This window comes from Pleuronectes platessa, chromosome 10 (assembly GCF_947347685.1).
Source record: "Pleuronectes platessa chromosome 10, fPlePla1.1, whole genome shotgun sequence".
Lineage (NCBI taxonomy): Eukaryota > Metazoa > Chordata > Actinopteri > Pleuronectiformes > Pleuronectidae > Pleuronectes > Pleuronectes platessa.
In genome coordinates, this window is record NC_070635.1 from 14652945 (window position 1) to 14677633 (window position 24689).

General features: G+C 40.9%; 1 protein-coding gene across 1 annotated transcript in view; it reads left to right on the forward strand.

The window, feature by feature from the left end:
* ptprub (protein tyrosine phosphatase receptor type Ub) overlaps positions 1-24689 on the forward strand; it is a 159351-nt gene that overhangs the window by 122222 nt on the left and 12440 nt on the right. Inside the window, exons 13-20 of the mRNA XM_053433043.1 lie at positions 3476-3512; positions 7008-7146; positions 8411-8565; positions 9031-9218; positions 17185-17257; positions 17358-17434; positions 22262-22298; positions 23202-23299. Of these exons, the coding sequence (XP_053289018.1) occupies positions 3476-3512; positions 7008-7146; positions 8411-8565; positions 9031-9218; positions 17185-17257; positions 17358-17434; positions 22262-22298; positions 23202-23299 (804 nt within the window). The remainder of the gene's footprint in view (positions 1-3475; positions 3513-7007; positions 7147-8410; positions 8566-9030; positions 9219-17184; positions 17258-17357; positions 17435-22261; positions 22299-23201; positions 23300-24689) is intronic.

Consider the following 24689-nt stretch of genomic DNA (forward strand, 5'->3'; position numbering starts at 1 on the left):
TGAATTCACTCCTGCAAGCACATAATTACAGACACAGCTTGATTCTACTGTCAATATTTCAGACACAAGGATTTTGTGGATGCAAAGTTGTTGATGTGTGTTAGTTGTTTCCTGTTTTTTTAACAAATATCTCCCGCGGAGAAAGACGCAGACAAGGATGTAAAATGTGTTTGTGGTGATAAGAGCTGACGACAGCGGAGCTACTACGTCACTTCCTGCCTCTGTCTGCTCCTCCTCTCACCTGAGCAATGCGGAGGATTTGATGCTGTTGTGAATGCGTCTGTGCAGAAAAACCTCCTGCTGTGTTGTGCATGTGTGAAAGACACACTGCTGTAAACCAATTCTCCAGATTTTACCCGTAGGTCATGTCTGAAAAGGGCCATAAAGTCAAATGAAGTTATCATCGCAGCTGTTAAAACCACTCACAGACCATGAAATAATCTGACACAGTGGCCTTTTAGCCTCTCTTTATGAATATTATTATATTACATTACAGTTTTATTTTTTTCTTCTCACAATCTTTTTCGCACTACTCACTTCCAAGTGATAATGAGAGAGTCTATTAAAACCTCAGAGCAGATGATCAGGTTTAGCTGCGTCACTCTGTGTGGACTGGAAAGCTTCAGCTGTCTCTAAATATGTTCAGTGCTATTTTGTGTTTCCTTTTGTATCTTTTCTTCCTGCTCATCCTCCATATATAATTATGTATTTTCAAGCCTTTTACGTTTTAGCACCGTGCTCCCGCTGTCACAAAAAGAAGTCTCAATCCATTCAGAATATGTATGAAGTGTGGGATATTTTTATAACGCTGTTATTTTTATAATTTTTATAAAGCTGATCCTTCCTAAGAATGAAACGTCAGAAAAGAGTCAATCAGTATATTTACATACTTACAGAAACTAAGTATTTTTGCACAAAGGTGGTGATACATTTTTCATGTTTTAAAAAGTAAACTAAGGTGTCAGCCTGATTATTTGTGAGATTTTAATTGTACAGAATATTTCTTCATAGTCTGCTTGGTGTGTTAGTGTTTGTCTTTGTGTAGACAGTAGTGGCAGTAATGGGAGTAATTTGAACAGTATATGGGATCCATAATATTTGGCATTTACCCATGCTAATTATCTGGAGAGCGCCTGTCAGGCCTCTCTAATTACTATGATGGATCCATCTGAAGAGGTGCTTGAATCACTGTGGATGCAGACTGTAGCTTTTGCCCGGACACAGTGTAGCCATTTCTATTTCCCCAGCTTCCCCCTCATTGTCTCACACACACACCATACACACACACACACACACACACAAACACTGTAAAACCTTGAGCGTGTGCCTTGTTGCGTGTTGGCATTTGTGTCTCGTATTTAAAACTGCCAGGAACCACTAGCCCCTCTGGCATGACTGGCACAGCATAGTCAGACATGTGATGTGTGTCCCACAATCTGGAGCTTGCCTATTAGCTCTTGTGCTGAGCCAGCAACATACTGATTCTGATGTGCTCATCATAGACTCTGCAGCCATCCATCATAACACTGTTCTTTTATCATCTACAGTAAATGATTGTAACCGTTCTCTGTCTTCATTTGTTGAAGCAAGTGATGAATGAATGTATAATTTCAAATGCCGCCTATGTAAAATAAACAGCGTCGGGATCTGCTGTTGGACTGCTAATGGACAATGTTTTCCTATAATTGAATCACTCTCTCAAAAGCTCAAAGCTGCAGTCAGCATTTCTACAGATACAATAGAAACAAAAACGATAACTATAAATATCTCAGCGTTACTTTACGATTTGAATAGCAGTTTTTTTTAAACCCACAATAATGTCTATATAACATTATCTACTGAATATAACCATGGACTGTATTTAAAGATGGACGACATGACTGCTCCCCAAAAGTGAAGCCAAAGTGTGTAGCTGTAGTCGAGGTCTTCTTCGTGTCAGCGGATTGGACATTGTCGAGTGTCTCGGCCCAGCGACCGCTCCATGTTCACTACATTGTGGACTCTTCTCTAAATGTGCAAGATTCCTGCATATTGTCCATTTTTATTAACTTAAGTCAAGAAAAGAATATCATTCATAGGTTGTAAATAAAAATAAAAAATCATGATCATAATCTAATTCATTTTTTAGCCATCATGAGAAATTGTATTTGTTCAATAATTTGGTTTATGAGCCTTTGTCTAAATACCTAAAGCCTGATCAGCTGCAAATGTGCTTTGTGTTAATGATAAATGTTGACACAGTGAGCATGTTAACCAAGTATATTGTTCGCGTTTAACTCCAATGATCGTTTTGCTAAAATACATCCTCACAGAGCAGCTAGCATGGCTGTAGACTTATGTTGTCTGGTTGTCCTGTGGAAAAACATTGTACATTTAATTGAGATTTGTTAATTTACCCAACAGTAGAAAGAAAAAGAAACATTCTGAATTACATTAACTGTGTAATTCAGTACCCTGAACCCTTGATGTAAAAAAAAAAGCCATACAATAACAATCATTACTCTTTCCTTAAATGTTAGGAGATGCACTGTAAATAACATTTATCTTGGGATGAACCTGATTACTATACAGGTAAACATCTTTTTAAGTTCATATAAATAAAAGAAGGCGAAACCTTGGTGAACACTGGGTAAACACTCTGTCTGACAAACCAAATGTTTGTACGATTTATGTCTGTATTTTCAGATAAAACCATCAGGTTGGGAATTTATTTAAGTGTTTTTCACCCTGGAAAAAATATTTAATTTAAAAAAGCAATTTAACTGAAGTTTTAGGAAAAAGCTCCTTTTGCTCATTTCCAAATGGGCACATTTGCATGATTGTCCCATAATGACAGAATTAGCATCTGTAAATCTTAATTCGATAATGCGTCTCCCTGAAAGTGGTGGCAGGATGGAATTGGATTACACTCTTGGATCTCATTAGTTCTGTTTGACAAAGGTACTTTTCATAACACTGCGATGCAATCGGCTGAAATTTCAGTAAAATGAATTCCTTTTCATAGTGGTGCATCGGTCTGAAACCCTCCTCTTAATTACGCTCTCTCCCTTTCAACTCTCGTCCTTTCTCCTTCAGCGAGAATCTCTTCTCGAACACTCAGATTTCAGATAGTTTGTAATCTCATGACATCAATAGGACTCTCAACTCAGGAGCTTTTTGTCCGTCGGTCTGTGTCTCTATCAGGAAATAAATAATGCCTTTTTATAAGAGAAATTATTTCAACACACTAAGGTTTGGTAAATCGAGTAAACAGAGGAGAGACAGTAATGTGATTCCAGATGTGGTCAAGAGTGGGGAATAAATATGCTTAGTATTCATTCAGAATGTGTCTTTTATCAGTGTTTATATGTGTGTGTGTGTGTGTGTGTGTGTGTCAGCTCAGTACCTTCCTGCAGACCTCTTTTGTTTTCTTCGTTCTTCAAAATATGCAAACAACACTCTCTCCTCTGATGTCTCTGTTTTCTTTCTCTTTCAGGAATCCAGAATAAACTGCATCCGCATCGCTCGCAAAGGTAATTCAACATAAATATCTCTCTGACGCTGTGACCTCGGAGGCCTTTTTCCTGCACTGTTCCGAGTGCTTTGCAATCTTGCCAACTTCCTCTTTGTTCTCTAAAATTGGAAATTAAGGTCCAAGTGTAATGGCGTGCTTTCCTATAGTCTCTCCTTCATTGTTATTTACCTCTCTGTCAGGTACAAAGGTGGGGGCTGGGGGGTTATCGACAAATTTTCTCTGACGGTCGTAGTTGTTTAGCAGTGGGCCTCAAAGAAAAGGGCAACAGGCAGGGAGGGAGGGATTGGAGGTCAGACTTTCATCCTGTTTGTTTGGGGGCAGATGCTGGGACACGACGTATCAAAGGCAGCCTCTCTGTTCTCATCAGCGGCTCAGTAGATGGCTACATCTGAGGGCTTCGACCTCTGTTTGGTCCAGAAGGGTCCTCCCGATCAAAAATTCCAGATGGAGCTACCTCGGTCTATCAGTGAGAGAAAGCCCCCACCTCCCTCCCCTTGCCCGCCTTCTGCAGCTCAGGTCTTAGATACAAAGGGACAAGAAAAGGGCAGAGAAATTGACTCTAAGTCCTGATGGCAGGAGAGCCCCTGTGCCATTGTACACTCTCAGATCATGCTGAATAAAAGTCATGTATTTATAGTTTTCATAGCACCGCTACAGTAAGCAGAGATTCCTGCAAAGTAAATTGACCTGGCGGGGTGTCTTCTTTTTGTGAAGGCCTCTTTCTGTGAGTGAAAAACGAAAGAGATGAGGCTCTCCTCAAGCATAAAGCCAAAAGGCAAGGCCAGCCGTTTCTGCTCAGCGTCTCACTCCATCTGCCCTCACAGACACCCGGTTGGGCATTGATTAATTATGCTTTCTCAGAGCAATGGGCTTTACACTGTGCTTGCCTCTTTTCTTCCACAGTAAGCAAAGAAAGGGGCGAAAAAACAAATGCACATGGAGCTCTAGTGGTTGTTTAATGATTGCATTGTATCGTGTAAGAAAGAAAGATATAAGGGAAGATACTGAAAGGAAGAGGAGAGAAAAATGCACAGTGGAAATATAATGATTCAAAAACTAGCACATTACGTCATCCACATGCAGGGATGAATAATACAGGGGACAAAAAACCTCAAAAAGGTAAATTCATAGGGAGAAATCTCCGGGTGATATCCAATTTCAAGGTGCAAAGGGTCAGAGGAGTTTCTTGTTGCTGCTTGAGATCCCTGTGATCCCTCTACCATTACCGTAGCCTCTGCATCATCGCTTCCTAAGCCGTTATTATCACGCAGACCATCAAAAGTAAAGTGGAGGCAAATGATTCTGGCTTGGATAACAAAGCTGGAGATTACATTTCAACTTCCAGGTGACAGTTTAATTAAGGATCCTCTGGCAAGCTCAACACAATAGACTTCCATTTCTCCTCCTCTAAGTGCCAATTTCCACCATCAGGACAGCTGGCAGGTGCATGGAATCATGTGGAAATCTATTTCATGCTCGTGTTTGGCTCGGTAGAAAATGTTGTGGTTAAATGTGGCAAAACCGCCTTATCTGTCCAGCATGTCAGAAACTTGAAATTGAGTTTTCACCCCCTCATCTGCATTTTTCATTGTGCCAGTGCAGTTGCCCTGTATTTCACTCGCAGATGTAATTTTCAATGAAGACACAGCACAAAGTAAACAGCGAGTTTGCATCCGGGGCTTGTTTGTTGAATGTAGCACCAACAGATTGGCTGAAATCTCTGTTATTTTCAGTTACAGTTGCTCACAGACACAAAGGCAAGGCGCTGATAGTGTCCCTGTGAAAGAGGAGAAACAACAACAAAATGTAATCTTTAATTCACAGTTGGACTGAACCTTCTATTTACAACACTGCAAATATACTGCAAGTTTAACCCACAGAAAATGTGTCAAGTTCAATGTAGCAAGTACACACCGAAATGGAGCAATAAATACAGATATACTATTATCTCTATCGCTTAGTCTTTGAGGGTCGCAGGGGGCCCAGCTGACATTGTGCGAGATACAGGGCACAAGGAATCACACATAATTTGAAGTCTCTAATTGACCTAACCCCAATCTGCAGGTTTTTGGACTATATTGGAGGAAGCCAGAGTACCCAGATATAACCGACACAAGCACAGGGAGAACATTCAAAGGGACAGGCTTAGCTGGGATTGGAACCGGTGCTAACCACTGCGCCACCGTGCTCCCAATAATATAGGATTAGAAACACGCCCTTTCTGATTTCAGGCTAGTGGCTTTATTTCTTGCCATATGCCAGACACCAATCAATTGATTAAAAAAATATCCTGCCCAATAATGAAATTACATTGTCCCACTTTCATCTTTATTTGTGAAAAGAGTTCTGAAGCCCCCATAACATGCCCGCGGCTGCAGATAGTTGGGCTAAAACATGGCTCTGTTTTCATTTCCCCTGCCCCAGATCTGATTCTTCCCCCAGCAGGCTGCAAGATAGAGCTCTATCCCCAGGCCTGCTCTGACTTTCTACTGCTCTCCAGATAGGTTGTGTTGTTCCAATAAGCTCAGAAGGGCTAGTTTCAGGGCTGTTGAGGCCTGGAGGACGGCCTGTCACACACACACACACGGATAGAGGAAAAACTAGATCAGTGGGACTTTACAACAAGGCAATGAAAGGCCTGCTGCTCAGCGCCATTAACATAAGTATGAAGCTTTGTATTTGAGAGATGAATAACCTGCTCTGAGATTACAACCTTTCCAGTAGCTCACAGACATCGGGCACCTTGGTATTATAATGCAGGGCTGTGTGGATGACTTGTGCCTGGGAAAATACATATTCTTATTTCAGTAATGAATACAAAAAACACTCCAAAGTTTCAGTGCATGTACCATATTATAAAAATACTCCAGTGCAATAAAAATATCATAAAGAGCCAGTTATCGAGCTACTCAAAGATGAACAATAGATGGAAGAAGAATTTGTTGAAAGCTTTTTTGGTACATGACAAATGAATCTTACCAAATGGGTAAGTCTACTTTGGCATATTTACAATAATTTCCACCTCTACGCTCATTTGTAGCAGTCTGTTCATTTTCTCATCTCCATTCCCTTTTCAGCAAAAGATGTGGAGCAATCCAAATAGCTTGTTGAAAACCTCTCAAACAATAACACTCGTATTCTGCGCACAGACCAGTCATTTGGTTCGTCATTTGGCTCGTAGGCCTTAATGCATTACGCATTTATTCACGTCGCTATTACTACAATAGCATCGCCAGTGATATGTATATTTGACATTAAAGACCATTATAATTCAGAAGATCACCTCATAGTGAGCGTCTGTCAACATTTGTTAGAAAAATAAAGTTGTAGGTGCATGAATGAGAAGTTCTTAAAATGTTTATTCCTGTTTTCTGTTTTCCACGCTATTGGCTTCAATCTCTTCTGCGAATCGCTTCCTTAACACTTTATTTTCCCCTGTGTGCAATAATCGCATCACACCTTTTTAAACGTGCATCCATGTTTTCCCTTCTAGCCGCCTGCAAAGACCACCGCAAGGCTCTGGAGGTGTCCCAACACTCGGAGGAGATGGGGCTGATTCTCGGGGTGTGCGCGGGGGGCCTGGTGGTCCTCATCCTCCTGCTGGGTGCCGTCATCATCATCATTAAGAAAGGGTAAACATCTGCTGATGGCTGTTTGAGTAAAAAACATGCCTCATTAAGCGCATTCATACCGCATCTCCCACATTGTTTTTTTCCCTTCATGTTTTGTTATGGAGCAGTTCGTCTATCCGTTTTTTTATATACTTGCTGAACTTTTCGGAAAAGGTCACACTTGTTCGGGGATGATGCTGGACCCACAGCCGGCGCCGCATTGTTTGCGTTCCCTCACGGCGCACCGGAGGGACCAAACAAACCTCATCTGCAGAGCCTATCTGGGTGTGAAGTATTTAATTAAAGACGGATGCAATTCAATTAGCCACTTAATTACGCACACCAAGCAGAGGCCTGACCCTTAAATGAGATGGTAATTGGGAGGGAAAAGGTGCTTTTAGAGATTATTAGCCAATGATCCCACATGTCTACAGTAGCTCATCTACACCTCTGGCTCTGGGTTCATTTAGCGGCAGCTGTCGGCGGGCCTCAGTTTAGATCTCCAACGAGGCTTAACCTGTCTTACTTAGATAAGATATAGTTTCATGCCAAAAGAGAAGTTACTCCAGCAATCATTCTTAAATGGCTGACGTTATGCGTCCAGGCTAATATTGAATAATGTTGATTTTTAAAAGTCACCGCTCCTCTGCACATTAGCCTCAGAGTTCCTCTTCTAAGCCCCCGTGAGTTTCGCTCTTAGGGAATTGATTGCTAAATTTGCTGTGACAGAAAGCCGCGTGGTTGAATCCTTGAAGTGTAAAACCGAGACATTTTCCACTGAAGGAAACGCACATTTTCTGCCTCACCGCTGCTTCGGCCTGGTACGTCCGCATGTGTCATATGGCCACCTTCACTGGCGAGCTGGCGAAGAGGAGGGTTCTCATATTCACTGTGATCAATGCTTTCTGCCCTCAGCTGACATTGCTTTCATCTTACATTTCTTCTTTCTCTTGATTTTTGTTTCCTCCTTCTCCTGCACTCTTGCCAGAAGGGACTACTACTCTTACTATCCGTAAGTGACTCCACCTCTTTGCTTTTCCATCATATGGTGATCCATCATGCACACGCATGTGCTCTGGCTGTCAATCATAAGTCATAAAGGGAAAATTATTTTTTTCTATACTTCACTCCATACTACATCACCCTGTTTCTCTCAGTTCTTACCCCCTTGTTGTTCCTTACAAAATAGTGTTTGCTTTTCCTCCCTCTCTCCACCTCTGTCAATCTTTTACCATCTCTCCCAAACTCCATTTATACCTCCCTTCTCCTCTATCTCCATTAATAGGAAGCCAGTAAACATGAATAAGACGCCCATTACGTATCGACAGGAGAAGAGTCATATGGGCTCCATGGAGCGTAGTTTCACCGACCAGAGCACCTTGCAGGAGGATGAAAGGATGGCTCTTTCCTTCATGGATGCACATACCTGCGGCACTCGAGGTAAGATACACGCACGCACGCACACACACACACACATGCACAGCGCAGTGTACACAAACCTGCAAACCCCGACCACATAATGCATCTGCAAAACTAGACGCTCATCATCCTTCACTCTCTATTCTTGTTGACCGTCACTCATTCACTCAATAATTACGCCTGAATTACTCATTGATAGAGACTCAGAGGCAGAGCTGCTGTCACTTCTTCATTAGATCTATGACGAGACAGCTTTGCAATGACAAACCTTATCAAAGTGACACACCTGTAATATATACCGTTATGTATATATATACTGTATGAATCCATATCAGCATGCAGTGCGCCACACTGCTTACACCACCGTTCTAGGATCCCATAGTAAATGCAAAACGTGCTACAGGTTACTAAATCTTTTATATCATACCATGTAATGCTCATAAATGTTTCAACCTGCTGTTGCAAATGTGTGTGTATCTGATTCAGGTGATGCTCGCAGTTCAGTGAATGAAGCCAGCAGCCTGCTGGGAGGCTCCCCGAGGCATCAGTGTGGACGTAAAGGCTCCCCCTACCACACAGGGCAGCTGCACCCTGCTGTCCGAGTGGCCGACCTCCTCCAGCATATCAACCAGATGAAGACTGCCGAGGGCTATGGCTTTAAACAGGAATATGAGGTGAAAGGACGCTGTTAAACTTCTCCCTTACACTCTGACAGCATGAGACAACACAGAGAGCTCCTCAGGGATCCAGACAGATCCTTAGAAGTCTTTTTGATATTCATTGTGCAAAATGTGCAGAATTAGGTGAGTCATCTTATATGATCCAGGGCAGAAGGAAAGAGCATGTGGACTTTTTTGTTTATTTTTTATATTTTATATATTATATTATAGTCATTACCGATTTGTTTTGCACATTAATTAAGTATAATAGTCTCCATTCGATGAGGGGCAGGGGTTCTCCTTATGTGGCTGTAATATTCTTTTTTAAACAAGGACACGATTTTTCCGGAGTCTGATATCAGGGTGTTGCAAAAAAACATGAGTGAAAGTTCCACACGCACCAAGTCTTTCACTGCTGCTGCTACTTTGCCTCTACGCAATGATTCAAGATGATTTGTCTACTGCAAATTTGTCCTCTCTGGCAAATCCTTCAGGTCCTATAACTAGGAATCAGACAGCATTCAGCACTTTTTCTCTGACAGCCGCGTTGATTTATGAGAGAGAGAGCGGTGTGTGTTTGTGGCCTTATTTTGAATGTTGTGTTGTGAGAAATATATTTTTGGAGAAGATGCAGGGGTAAGAAAAAGTATGTGAACCATTTGGAATCACCTGGTTTTCTACATTCGTTGGTGATAAAATGTGACAAGATCTTCATCTAAGTCACAAATGTAGATATCACATAAGCAGTTTTTATTTAGTTTTGCGTCTTTACTAAACACAACTTTCGTCGTGCTGGTGGAAATCTGAGTCAATCCAACTTTTTTTTGCCATGTTAAAGAATGTGAATAAAAGATTCTGCCCAATTATCTGAATCCACTCCAAAATGTAATGGGTTTCTCCTTGGGTCGTGCCGCCCCCCTCCACCATATTTCATGGAAATTTGTTAAATATTTTTTCAATGATATTGCTGACTGTCAGATAGAAAGACAAACAAATGGCAATAAAAACATGGCAGAGTTAATAAACTCCTTTTGGCATCAATTACCTCAAACAAGCACTTTTTGTGTAGCTGACCACTCTCCCTGTGGAACTTCCAAATCCTTGGATGTCATTTGTGGTCAGCCTGAGCCCATGCCATAGCATTTCTATTGGTTTGAGGTCCTGGCTCAGACCGGGTCACTCATACGTCTGGGCTTTCCTCATTCTATTGTAGATCTACTTTAATTTTTAGACTCATTATCCTGCTGCATCTTTCAGCTTTATCTGAGCTTCAGCTGGTGGACAGTCACAGTGACATTATAGTTTGAGAAACTTAAAAATTTTAACTTTGGAGTATAAATGCCCCTCTTGAACATATTCATTTAAGCCTGAAAGTCAAAGGCACTGCAATCAAGTCTGTTTGTGTCATTATTTATGATATCTCAGACAGGACACATGCTTTTATTTTACTTGAACCAATCAATAATTCATCAGAAGTGGATAAATGGCAACAGGAAGTGTTTTAGTTTAATAGATTTATCAATCTGTGACATTCCATCTATTCATTAAACCCTTTCCTCCGTATAAGAGGGCTGAATTATTCTATCAAGTCCCGCCAGTTAGGCAAAGCCATTATATAATATATGTATTTATGCTTATATATTTCTATTTATGTGACGTTATATCTGATCACTCAATCAATTTTGAGGAAATATGCATTGTAATAATTCGAAAATGTATTGCCCAGGCATCACTATGAATTTGTGCATTCTGGAAACCTTTTAAAGCATTCGATTCAATTTCAGAAAGAGTTTATAACCCGGCTCTTATTCTGAGAACATGGAATTAACATGTCATTAATTGCAGTATGAATTATTGCTGCTGGTGCACTACAGTCAAGTACCATGGACAATTACTCTAAGGAAGGGTGTGATGTGATATATTATGTCCACATTCACACAATAACTATATTCTCCACAACCAACCATCACTGTGAACTCAACAGCATGACTTCAAATTTCTTTCAACATACAGTGACTAAAAGAACTTAAGAAGCAAGAAGACCTAGCCTGGATGCCAGACGAACTTAGCCCCGCCCACAACATTTTGGTCGGGCAGTTCGGTCTGGAGTCGCTCCATTGGGAAAAAATTATGGGGCGTGTTTCAACTGACCAGGAAGTAAAATTCCTCTTCGCTCAATTGGATAGACCTACAACCAATCAGAGCAACGTAGTATGTGACGTATGCTAAGCAACGCATTGTGAGTTATTTACTGGGTTCACACCGGACGCTTCAGCGCAGCGCCAAGCCTTAAATAACAGCTGGCTCCCATCCACTCCCATGTTAAAACTTTGTGCCGGTCACACCGGAGGCTGAAGCACCGCGAGGCAGCCTTGGCGCAGCGCGGTGCTTCAGCCTCCGGTGTGACTGGCACAAAGCCGTGCAGCGATCTACTGGATCAACGGGTGATATTATTAGCGCTGCCCGTCGGTTCAGCGTCGCTTCAGTGTCCGTTGTGAACAGCCAAGCGCCGGGGCGATAGGGATTAGCGCGGTGCTCTGGCGTCGCCTCCACGTTCTGTGTTCCTCTTTCAAAATGAATGCGCTGTCGATGTCTTCTAAAACAGACTCAATGGCAGCATCTACACATCTCAGCTCGCCAGCGGCAGGCATGTTTGTTGAAAACGAATTCAACCCGAGGGCACTGTGATGACGTGGTTGATTACGTTACCGTTGATCATCTGTCAGTCATCGTATAAAGCCCGCCCTGACAATCTGATTGGCCCGGTCGGGCCATAATTTTTTCCCAATGGAGCGACTCCAGACCGAACTGCCCGACCAAATTGTTGTGGGCGGGGCTAAGTTCGTCTGGCATCCAGGCTAAAGAAGACCCATATATCTTCATAAATATATATAATCTAGTGTCACAGACACTAGATTATTTTGACATTTGTTTTCTGGGAATGAATAAGTGGTCCACTTATCTTTGAGTTTGTATTATTTTTTAAAAGCTTTATTTGCTCCTGCACCGAGGCTGTGAGTGAGAGTTATACCATCTCAGTTTCCATGGTGAGAGAAATGTTTCTGTGGTGTTCTGTGTAGCATGTGCTGAAACTCTTCAGTAGCGGGAGGACTTAAGAGTTCTTGAACACCTATGTGTCATTGAAATGTCAAGTAGCTCCCTATGTTTTTCTCACAGATGCACAACATCAACGTCTGTAATGAAAGTGCTGGTTACCCAATATGAACAAAAGGTGATTCTGCATTTCCTATTTTACTTATAATAAATTCAAAAAATCCTTGAATTAATTATTTAAATAAAATCTAACTCCCAATCAGTCCATTTATTAATTAAATTTCTAGCAGCTTAATGAGTTGGAGGTTTTTTCTTTTGGTGGATTTGAAGCAGCTGGGTGGTTTCATCTTTCCAAAAAGTCCTCATTCTATCGTGAGGTCTTGTTTCAGTCCACTATGTCAGTATATCTGTAAAGATGTGACCTGGGATCTTCTGTATAGTTGCAGAGTGTCTTGATACCAAGGTCCTGCAAGAATGTCAAGCTCCTTGCCCTTTTGAGGACAGCATCCATATTTATTTTAGCCTCTTGCATCCATGATCTCATTCTTTCACTTACTGCTTGGAGCCGTACGGGAGGTCGGAGCAAAGCTCCCTCTAAACCGTACAAAGTGTAGGACATGGCTACACTTGCCTGTCTGATTGTAGTGTGCACTCCTAAAACAATAGAGGAAACTGATAAGCTAAAAAAGGCTGGTTTGGTTTTCAATAAAGTGAAATCATGGCTAGAAGAGAATTTGTAGCACTGCTTGATGGGACTGGAGGGACGGCAGGTTTGATTGGGTTGGCTGTAATTTGAGCCATTGCAATCAGGTTAAAGAAACATTTTGAAGAATTTCTCCGTCTTCGAGACAAACTCTTCTGTGCTGCAGGCCCCTCTTGATGATTCCTAGTGGGTTCAAGCTTATATAATCAGCAGTGGAGGTTGCACTTGTCAGACGCTTCCGTGGTGGAAGAGAGTGAACTCAAGTTCTATGTGTGAGAAGTACAGATTCCTGCTATAAATCCGTCCTAGATAACTGACATATCACCAAGAAAATTCTAATCCTCTTAGTGGAGTCTGTGTGAGTGATCCATTAAATTTATCTCCAAAGAAAATTGATTTTCAGTGTAAGCACACAAAAAAGTATATAAAACCAACATACACACTGAAATAAGGTACAGTGGAGTGGAGGATGCATCAGTTTTTAATACCACTCGACACATTTCATCACACTGCCAATGGGTTGGGAGTCTGCCTCTCTAAGGGCCAATTGGTTGTCCCATTAAGATGAGATTGTGGTGAAGTCAAGTTGAGTAGTTTGGTCTTCAATCTTCATTGACTGCTATCATGTGCAGTAACCAGATATCGTGGATATCCACAAACTTATAGGAGTCATGTTGGTTGAAAGGATATTTGCAAAAATTATAGACCATCATTTCTCCTCTGACATAATCCTAGTACCACTCGCCACCCGCTGAAATGAATTATCTGCGTTAATTAGGCATCTGGATCCGACTGTTGCTGAGCATATGAATAAATCATGAGCATTTTGGGCCAAATAAGACCTCTGCAGTGACAGCAGGCCTGACGAGGCTAAACATCTCCAGAGTTACTCTAGCTATAGTGAGTCCCCTGTCCTTTTCAAACAGATTGTAGGGGAGTCTGGGAGTGTTAAGTGGGAAGGGAGGAAAGAGAAAAGTGTATGGAGGAAGAAATGCGGGACAAGAGCACTTTTGTCTCCACTGCCCTGCACCCTCCAAATAACCTCCTACCAGTTAGTGTTTACCTCCTGCTGAAGAATATATTGCAACATTAATTATCTCTAATATGCAAAGGCAATCACAAGACTGTGATACATTGAGCAGCACGGCCATTAAGGGTCCCCACCAACTGGAGGAAGAGGAAGACATCTCACATAATAAGTTGTTCTTTCAATTTCTCACAGTAGCGATGCAATATTAGGCATGTAATGTTAATGTGAGTCTGATATTTGGAGGTGAGGTGTCAGGACCCTCTCACAGTAGAAGACAGGCAATGCTCCTCATTGATCCTGACGATGCTTAGATAATTAAAACTCATGTGGATAGAATAAATCAAATATTCTGTATGTATTTTACCTCAGTGGTTTGGCATTCACTATCAAGGAACTCCCCTTGCACTGCCATTATATATTGTGAATCATAGATCACTGCTCAGTTATAGTTTTTACCAAAGCACAATCCTGATTTGTTCTTGAACAGAACTTCAAATACAAATAATTTATTTGCACAACATTGCTTATGACCCTCCTGCTATTTCTAGTTATGTGATTCATGGCACATAACGAATGGGGGGCCACAACTCTGAAAACCTCCCCCTACTGGAAGGATTGTGGTTGAGAGTTAAGATCACACCCCGAGAGAAGTCCATCCCTGTCACCCACGGGCCTTTTTCATGAAAAAGAGAAAACGTCTTTTGTCTCTGGTTCATAGTTTCCTCCCTGAAACTCTGCTTGTAGACTCATTATAGTGTCCCTCATGGGCAGAACACATTCCGCTCAAAAAAATCGATACACACGCCTTTGTGTTTTATTTTCCTCTGCACAAGAGTATGTGTTTTGATGGAGTGTCTCTCTCTATTATGAAAGAAAATGATGATGAGTATCATATTACACTCCCATGGCAGGTATGGGTTTTTATTTCCCTGAAGAACACCTATGTTCTGTAAAAACACTGATCAAGAATTTACAGTTGAGTTGTGAAGGGGCTTGTATGCGTGGCAGCTGCTGTCACCCCCGTTACATTGATTTCACTTTAAGTGCTTTAGCGTGCTTCCCGGATTACCTGTCTAATAAGCACCATTCTGTTAATTTAGGAATTATTGGTTTAGAGTTTTTGCGAATCAATAAGGGTGATCCGCAAGGTTCAATTCTAGGTCCAATTGATGACTCTTTTCAGTTGGCTGTGGAAAACCTACGTCTCTCTCTTACTCAATAATCTTAAAGTTGTTTTCTTGAGCTGGTGTTATTGTAATAAAAACGTTCATTCTTCCTCTTCACAAGGGTCCAATCTTGAAAGTTACCGAAAACACATACTTTGGTGTGAGGATAATAGACAAATTCACATTCAAATATCATGCAAACTTGGTATTTTTTATGATATTGTTTCTGTATCCAAAAAAAAAAAAAGAATTCTTATATTAACAAATCTAGAGCTGTCTTTCCAAAACTTTGTAGAAAAATAATTGTTTATGCACATTTTTGATTATGGTTATGTTAACCCCTTAGACGCCACTTATCATTTTCCCTTAGGGTCATTACCGGTGATCTTTATAGTACTCAACATGGAAACATTACATTACATTACATTTCATTTAGCTGTAGCTTTTATCCAAAGCGAGGGTACAAACCCAAACAACAAGAATCAAGAAAGTACAATTCCTCAAAAATAAAGCAAAACTACAAAGTGCTATAAGTAAGTGCCACTAAATTGTTAGTTTCAACATTTTATTCAAGAAACCTGTATGAAAACGTTGGGCGGTCTTTTCTCTCTGACAGGCGTGATTGGAAAGTTGCCTTTTTATAGCACTTCTGTAACTGGCACTCAAACGATGCCCAACATGGTCTAATGACTGGATTTCACAACTTTTCCACCAAGTCTGAACCTGGAACTTTTTAGTAAAGTATTTCAATTTTCTTCTTCAATTCAAATCCATAAAACCAACCTGAAATATCTGTTTCAATTGATTTATTTTTTGCATGTGTATCTAGTATTTCTTTAATTTACTGCATTTATATACATGTTTCAATGGACACAAATTGACAATATATCTTGTATCTGGCATTATTCAGAAAAAGTAGGGAAACTTTGACCATATTTGTAGCTATTTGACTGGTTGTTGGAGGCATATAACAGAGAAGCTGTAATTCTAGTTGTGTTTTTCCTTCCATTGCTTTATCCTTTACTCTCGAGGGCTGAGCAAAGGAGTGGTGTGAGCAGAGAAACTGGGAACTCAGAGGTCCAGTGTCAAAAATGTAGAGGATAAAGATGGAAGAGGTGGACAGGGAGATAAATAATGATGGAAGAATGATGAAGAGGGGTAGAAATAGGTAAAGAGTCTGCAGGATTCAAAGAGAGAGAAAGAGAGAGAGAGAGACCGGCCCTAAGAGAATGCATGGAAAGACGAGAACAAATTTAGGGGGAGGGTGTGTAATCCCAGGCAGGATTTGGCTGGTTCTTGGCTCTCTGTGGGGAGAACCACGATGTAATCCGCTGCTCAGCATGAAGACTTGGGCCGAGTTTCGAAAACCAAATTCCTCCTAGTGGCTGAAAACCATAGGGGGTAGACTGGGATGATGCAGTGTCTCAGCGTATGTTTTTGTGTGTGCACGCGTTTGTGTTCATGAATCTGAAGTTGCTGTTTAAAGGCTTACTTTAGCACCACATTGGACGCTTAATTGTGGCATATGAGGACATGTGACGACCCACCAGTGCTTCAATTGGTATGAATATGATGTGTCAACGTCAGCCAGCGATGGCTAAGGTTGTTGGAGCATTTTCCTTTGGGGTTTTGGGTTAGGGGTTTAGCAAATTGTTGATTTGGAGTTAGGTAATAACCGTTATCATAGCCATTGTATAGAAAAAATCTACTATAACTTTGGCAATGAGTGCTTTGACAAGAATATAAACAACCAGGTGGCTCAGGGATCAAACAACACTACACAATGCTCATGGGAATGATTTATTAAATTGCATATAAACCTTCCTCCTCTCCGTAGGATACAGGGACTCTTGATGTAAGCCTTGGCCACACTTAAGAGATGTGAGGATAGGTTTTGATAATGCTATCCATAAAAAACATGTTTCCTTTTCACCCATATAATAAAAGAGAGTGTTCTTTTCTGGGATATTTGAATGGTTTATACAAAGACACTGTTCTTGAACTGTTATACTTCTTTTGCTACTGTAGAGTTTCTTTGATGGCTGGGACTGCACAAAGAAGAAGGACAAAACCAAAGGGAGGACCGACACTTTGCTGGGATGTAAGTGATCGGAATCCATTTCATCCTGCATTAAAAAAAATACTGTTCAATAGTTGTTTCATAACATTGCTTTGATCTTGTACTTTTTGTTCTGTCTCAGATGACCGCCACAGAGTTAAGCTCCACCCTCTCCTGGGAGACCCCAACTCAGATTACATCAATGCAAACTACATTGACGTAAGTGTAATTTCGTTTATTTGCCTCTGGTTGACACAGGGAAACAAATTGTCAGCCTTGCTGTGACTCTATCTCTCATACACTTCAAAGCCACAGTCCATCTCTCTCATTCCCGTAAGCCCACCAGTCTGCTGGCCCACTTTCACCTGGAAGCTCTCATCCAATCAAACACCCTCCTTTGCTGTGTTTTGCCAGATGCCATGGTCTGCAAATTGAGTCCCTGACCCAACACCAACTCTGCTATCACTTTTATTAAAGCAGAGTGGACTTAATGCATTAAACGGAGAGGAGATGAACCTTTCTGTAAGATGCCGCAAATCCCCCTAAATGAAATAGACAATGATTGCTGTTATTCAATCTCTTGATGGGATGGGAGGAGATGATGATCCTTTCCACTGTTCACCTTAACTGTCTGCCACACATGCAGCGCCACAGTAACATTCTCACTGATCATATGAAATACATGTTTATGCTGCTAATGTGTCTCACATAGTCTCATTTATGCGTGCTTTCATTCATTAAAAATAAATTGGGCTGTTTTTATTCAGAGGAGGAGAGGAAGCAGAAGTTCTAAAAAAAGATAAATAAAATATTCTGAAAAAGTAAAAGATATTTTTACTTCCAGATATATACTGTAGATGGAAACTTTTATCTACGTTCCCCTGTGAATTTGTTGTCATATTCCTCAGTTGTCGCTCATCATTTGAGTTATGTCAAAGGAAGTCTGGCACTCTAATACAATTTCTTCATCTCACAAGATTTATTTTACACGCCTCTCATTGGGACTACCATAAAGTAAACATGGCGCTGTTTGAGAAGCTGAGGCGGGCTGATGTACTCCCACTGCTGTTTGAGGTTGAGAAGGGGTTGAAAAATCATGTCTCATTCAAAATCCTTATAAAGATTCATACTTGAAAAATAACTGATATTATTATTTTCAGTGGGCGAAAAGTAATTTGTGCTAAAGTTGTCAAGATTTTTGGTTGGATTCATCCTTTAGGCTAAATTCTGTCTTGAAAATGCTTGCTACCCACGGGCTTTCTCTGTTTTCTTTCTCTGTTGAGAATGGCTAGCAGTGAGATGCTTTTAGAGAGTTCATTACAGTGAGAGGGCATTAAAAACCTGGTCTGTTGTTAGGTCTGTAGTTATTGTGAGGGTCGCCATTAGCGTTAAGGGCACAGAGGTTCGGGCATTAGTAGGAAAACACCACTTAACAGCCACTACAGTGTCAATGTCGGTGGTGTTACGCTCTGAAAAAACTGACCCTTCATGCTAAAAAGTAACTACCCAGCCACAGCGGGAAATATTTTGGACAGCCTGCGATTATTTCAGCAGAGGTTAAATGGAAAAGTTTCCTCTGAAACATTATTTCGGTTTCAAAAACAGAGGTGACAAAATGCGAGCTCTCGTTCTTTGCCACTTAATGACAGACCCTTTGCTCGGCTGTGGTGTGCAGAGCTCCATTTTGCATGTGTTTGACAGCCCAGTGCGCCACTGGCTGCTGCTGATTTACATTCCATCTGCATCTAAAGAGCAACAAGGTGTAATTGGCAGGTGTCACGCAACCAAAAACACTTACAAACTCCGTCCCACACATCTATGCTGTAATTCACCTTTGCCTGCTGTAAAGGAACATGTACATTAGTTGGGTAACAGTCATCTTATGGTATTGAAATGATTGAGTCAAGTCGGATTAATAGGGGCTTGCATGAATGCCTGCACAATTAGATTTCTTTTCATATAACATATTTCTGCCTATAGATTTTTATCCTCGCTTTTCCAAGTGGGATATATAAAGCAGTAATTTCACATACAGTATGTCCCTGTGCCGGTACAGCCACTAATTATGATAGCCCGCTGGGTTCTTAGGGCTCTAATGCCTCTCTGTATATCCACTTCAAGTTTTCTTGATGATATTCTCACTGTTACTTAACATAGAACATGTAACTCCCCAGAGGATGTAATTACTCCATAGGTTGCTGTTACAGCCACCACTTCTAATTACTTTAACTTTGTGTTGTAGACTCAATTTGGCTCAGCAGATCAGCGCTAAACACTACAATACCCATGAGCAATGGACGTTTCAATTTATTTTTTCATTGAACCTGCGAGGAAAACGATTTGTTGCAGCTGTGGAGTTAATCCAAAATTGACCCAGAATTCAAAGATTAATGTAAATGATTTGCTGAAGTGTGTTGTTAATATTGTAAGTTTCGCGCACCATTAGTGGCTCCCTCCAAAGTACGCCTAAGCTTCCTAATTGGGTATTTTGGATATTTCCTATTGAGATGCACCATGGGAAATGTAGCTTAGTGAATTAACAAAGTCTCTACATGTGGAGGCTTGTACTTGTCACTTCTAGTTTTTACACGCTGATCCAAACCAGAGGAGCTCTAACACTGAATAGTATTGTCAGTGGGAAAGATGTGACTTTAACTCACACAACCATGCAGGGACGCCTGAAATAGCTCCTCCCACGTCACTTTAGCAGCATTTGAAAGAAAACAGACAATTGGGAAATAGTCTTCTTTGTTGTTGTGTGGCCCAAATATCAAATATGATCAAACCGCAACCACACAGTATTGACGAATGTTGTTTTTCCTTTCTTACCTTTAAAAAAAAAAAAAAAAACTGACATGATTTTCTTTACTAAAATTAACTTTCATTTTAAAAAAGCAATGAAAACATTACAGGAAATAAAAACATGATGATTATAAGTTTTGAGTTACCATAATAAAAATGGCCACTTTCAGGCATGCAGACCTCTTACCACCTCTCTGTAACCATCACTCCTCTTTACAAAAAGCTTCTCTCATTAACTAGCCTATATGTCTTCTTTTTCCCATTTCCTCGACCTTGGAACCTGTAGATTCGGATTAACAGGGAAGTAAGTACTTCACTGCTCCTTCTTCAGCCTGCCATCGCTCTGTCTTTGCTCTTTTCCCCCTTTCTTCCCTTTCAACTCCCTCTCCTTATCCCACTTTCCTCTATCCACAAATGCTCAAAGGTCAGTGTGTCTCAGGTTTTGGCCACATTTGCCCCAAAAAATAAAACAAAGAAAAACAAATAGAGGACCCTGCTGTCTTTGTGAGCTCTCATAAGTGGTCAAGACGGAGGTTTAGCTGCTTTGCTGTTTATCTTAAATAGAAGAGAGGTATCATTCATTCTGATAGTATTCGGCCAGGGCCAGAGGAATTGTGGATAGTAGGCCTCACAGCATTGGTCATCCATCTCCATTTCAAACTTGTCCCCTGTTTATCCGACTGGATGCAATTCAGTTACGCGTTCCATCAGCGACATGGACAGACAACGGCATACACGGAAGACGCCCTCTGCTAAATGATATTAACTGTTATCAGTGTCGATCATCCCATCATGCTGATGTGATGAGAGCCGATGGGCTCGGGAGTGTGTTCAGATTATTCCTGACCTGCCTTCTCCACGTCACAGACTCGTGTAAGGTAATCGGAGAATCAATTATCCTTCCAGCTGCTCCTCTCAAAAATGACAAATGAAGCTGAACCACAACATCGGTGAGGTTTTCCATGAGACGTTTTCATGGACTCCAGGAAAAAGGTCTCTCATGTAAACACGCAAAGTGAGATATAAGCAGTAGTTACTATTTTTGAACAGATTGCCCGGCCTTAAAATGCTCAAAACCCCTCAGGGAGTCATGTTTATTCCCCTCATGGCAGTTGAGGTGACACATCTCATTGTTCATTCATATTCACCCCACATACTCACCATATGAAAATGTCTGTCATCTATATCAAAGCTGCTACTCCCTTTGATATGTAGCATCTCAGAATGTACACAAAATGTTTGCCCTAGGAGACGGTTTATGCTGGTGGTGATATGAATAAAGATGTTATCATTTTGACAAAATAAAAATGGCATTAGTTTTTGAAATGATCAACTCAGATACAGTGCATAGTGCATTTTCAGTGAGATCAGTTTTTATGGGACAGGACCACAGAGGGTAAAGATGGATGACCTGACGGCTCACCAAAAGTAAAGCCAAATTATCTTCCTCCGGATAAATCATGCCTCTCCAGTGTTAGCGGATGGACCAAACTAAAATGTCAAAGTACATAATATACATACATATGCATAATAAATGTCTTTAAAATACTTACTATGTCTTTTAAGGTTGTTCTAATCACACTGATGTATGTTTAAGGGCAAATTTGTCTGGTAAGATTGTTTTTTTAACCTTAAAAACAAGGTGAAATGTCGTGATTGACAGCTAAAGACTGACTTTTGATTGGTCCAGCTGGTGTATCGATTGGACCTTGAAACCATGTTTCCATCTCCCGATCTCCACTGCGTAGTTAGCTGGAGCTTGGTCGTCCATCTTTATTTACAGTCTGTGGTCAGGACTCTGAACAAGAGTTTGATGAATGAATCTAACACCTGAAATTGAAGACGTGAACCTTTAGTTTCTCTGTAATATCTTTATTAAAGTGTCACAGGGATTCAGGCGTTGTTCAGTCAGCCTTTCAGACTCACTTTAGAGATCACTTTTTCAGAGATTCATCAGCACTTCTTCTAGATTCAGTATTTCCTATGTGTGGCCTCAACTGCTCCAAACTCTGAGGAGCAGAGGGCAAAGCCATGGTCTGTGGTCAGCAATAGGTCAGCCAGTGAAGGAACTACACAGGAAAACACGTTTCACAGTTGCTGAGTGTGGGTCAGGAGGAGAGCAGAATGCAGAATAGAAAAAGGAGAAAAAATAAAAATGGGAGCGACCGAGAGACACCCTCTCATACAGCTGTGCCTGAGGGGTAGAAGGCTTACTCAGCATGTCATCCCTCTTCTCTCTTTCAGGGCTACCATCGATCCAACCACTTCATCGCCACTCAGGGTGAGTATCTCAGCAAGGCTATTGTGTGTATGTGTGTACGGGGGGGGATTCAGGATGGTGAACACCTTTTAATAAATTGAAGATGATCCAGCCAATGAGCCTACTCATGCACAGTCCCTTGCCAAAACCATCTTTCTGGTAAAATCAAAAAGTGACTAGCAGCCCGTGAAGGCTGCGTTGGTGATGTTACTGAATTAATCATTAGAACAGGTGATTAATTACACACATTAGTCAAAGCTACTCGATTTCTGTGACATGTTGGGCGGCGTGTTCTTCGTTGAAAGGAGAACCTGTATTTCAACCACTGCTGCTAGCACAGAGATGGGTTTTAAGTTTTCCCATATTTCGAATCGGATCTCTACCAAAACTGAATGGGATCTCTTAGCATCCACACCACATCTTTCCACTAAGTTTTTGTGGTCATCCTCCGATTCCAGCATTTTGTCGTACTCCTGCAAAATATCAAACAAAAGCAGACAAAAAAATAAAACATATGGACAGAGCATGGACGAATGGCCCCTTTTCCTTATGTGGTAATGACCATAATGAGCTTTAATGAGTGTCAGTTTCTCTCCCATCACACAGTCACTTAAATTCTACTCCTCTTCTTATCTGGCACCAGCTCCCCTTCCTTCCCCTTATCACAGAAAGAGAGCAGCAGATACAACAGATATAAAACAGATTTCATCATAAGCCGCTGCTGGTTATCTGTCACCCTTTCTGCCTTCAATTCCCAATAACTCAATTGATGGCGGTGTTTTGAGAGATCGGTACCTTGCCGTCAGGGAAAAGGACAATTAGGTCAAAATTATACAAGTTTTCACAGCGATAAGAATTCCGGTACCAAGTAGTTTTGTTGCTGCCGTTTGCCCTTCACTCTTATTTCTTCTATCTTCCCAGCAGGACCCAAGCAGGAGACTCTGTATGATTTTTGGAGGATGGTGTGGCAGGAGAACTGTTTCAGCATCGTCATGATCACTAAGCTGGTGGAGGTTGGCAGGGTAAGTGATGTTCAGTCCCTGTCCTCCTCCTGTCATCGCCCAGTGCTCAGACACGGTGCACATTTGCCATGAGGGAACGTTTTGGTGTCGATTTGAACATGTTTTTTGTTTGATAAGATCTCACAGGACCCCCGATTTCCAGCCTTTATGCTAAACTAAGCTAAGAGCTTGGGAGAGGTATACGTCTTCTCACCCATCGAGAAAATGTATGCCCCAAAATGTCAAACTATTCCTTTAACTTTCTGGATAACAAGAAAAATGTAAGATACATCTGCACATATTCTCTGCAGGGCTGTTAAACTTGATGTTGCATTTTTTATGGCATTTGGATTAACCCTTATTATGACATCATCATCGCGAGACGGCCATGATGAATGATAGGAATCTACATTATGATGGTATGATTATAGAGTCCATAAAATTAGCTATAAAATACGTGTGACGCATATAAAAAATAACCTGAGCCACATATCTAGGGCAGCTGTCCTTACATACACTGCATGATTACACAGCCTTAATGGCTTGACTGTCGCGCCGTTATTTTCCACCTCACATAAATTACCTGTAGCGTGTGAAATCTGCTGTAAGTATTCCATCCTCTTTTCACCGTAGGAAAGAGAAGCACATTACCTCAGTGGATGGTTAAAATGACACCATTTTTCTAGCAGTGAGCCTTCATCCAATTTGGTTTTCCACCTCAACAATTCCGGGAACAGTCAACAAATAAGGACTGGTCTGTGTAGCTGAATCCAGATAACACCTCTATTAAATAAAACAAATAAAATGACCTCCTTTGTGCCTGATGCTGCTGGGAAAAAAATGATGCATCCTGTTCATTATGCTTCCCACCATTCTGTGATTATTGTGCTTTTCTTTTCTTTGCCCTCTGAGATGAAATATCTGCGGAGGAACAGGTTGTTTTTGTTCTTCTTTAGAATTTGAGGTGAACTGTTGTACTTTCTTTATACATTCCACACCAATATTTCTCTGTTCTGGTTAAATTAACAGATGAAGTACTTAATATTTCTTATGATCACTTAATTAAAATTTATGACACAGGTTCGCACTTTTTCTTTTTTTACTTTATCCCTTACTGTCAAATGGATCATTCAAATTAATCTTGTTCAATGTTATTACAATATCTACTCATGCATCCGTCTGACTGCAATGCATCAATTTCAAATATAAAGGAAGGGACCGCCACACACAGCCAAAATTGGCTCATTGCAATAATGAAACTCATGCTTTTCACATCTGTAGTTTGGTTAATTTAAAGGAAAATAAATGCTATGTTGTTGCTAAAAGTCCATGTAATTAACGTTGATAACCTCATTCACTAAAATCAGGAAAATAATCCTGAAATAATCACCCCACCAGCACAATCCAAACC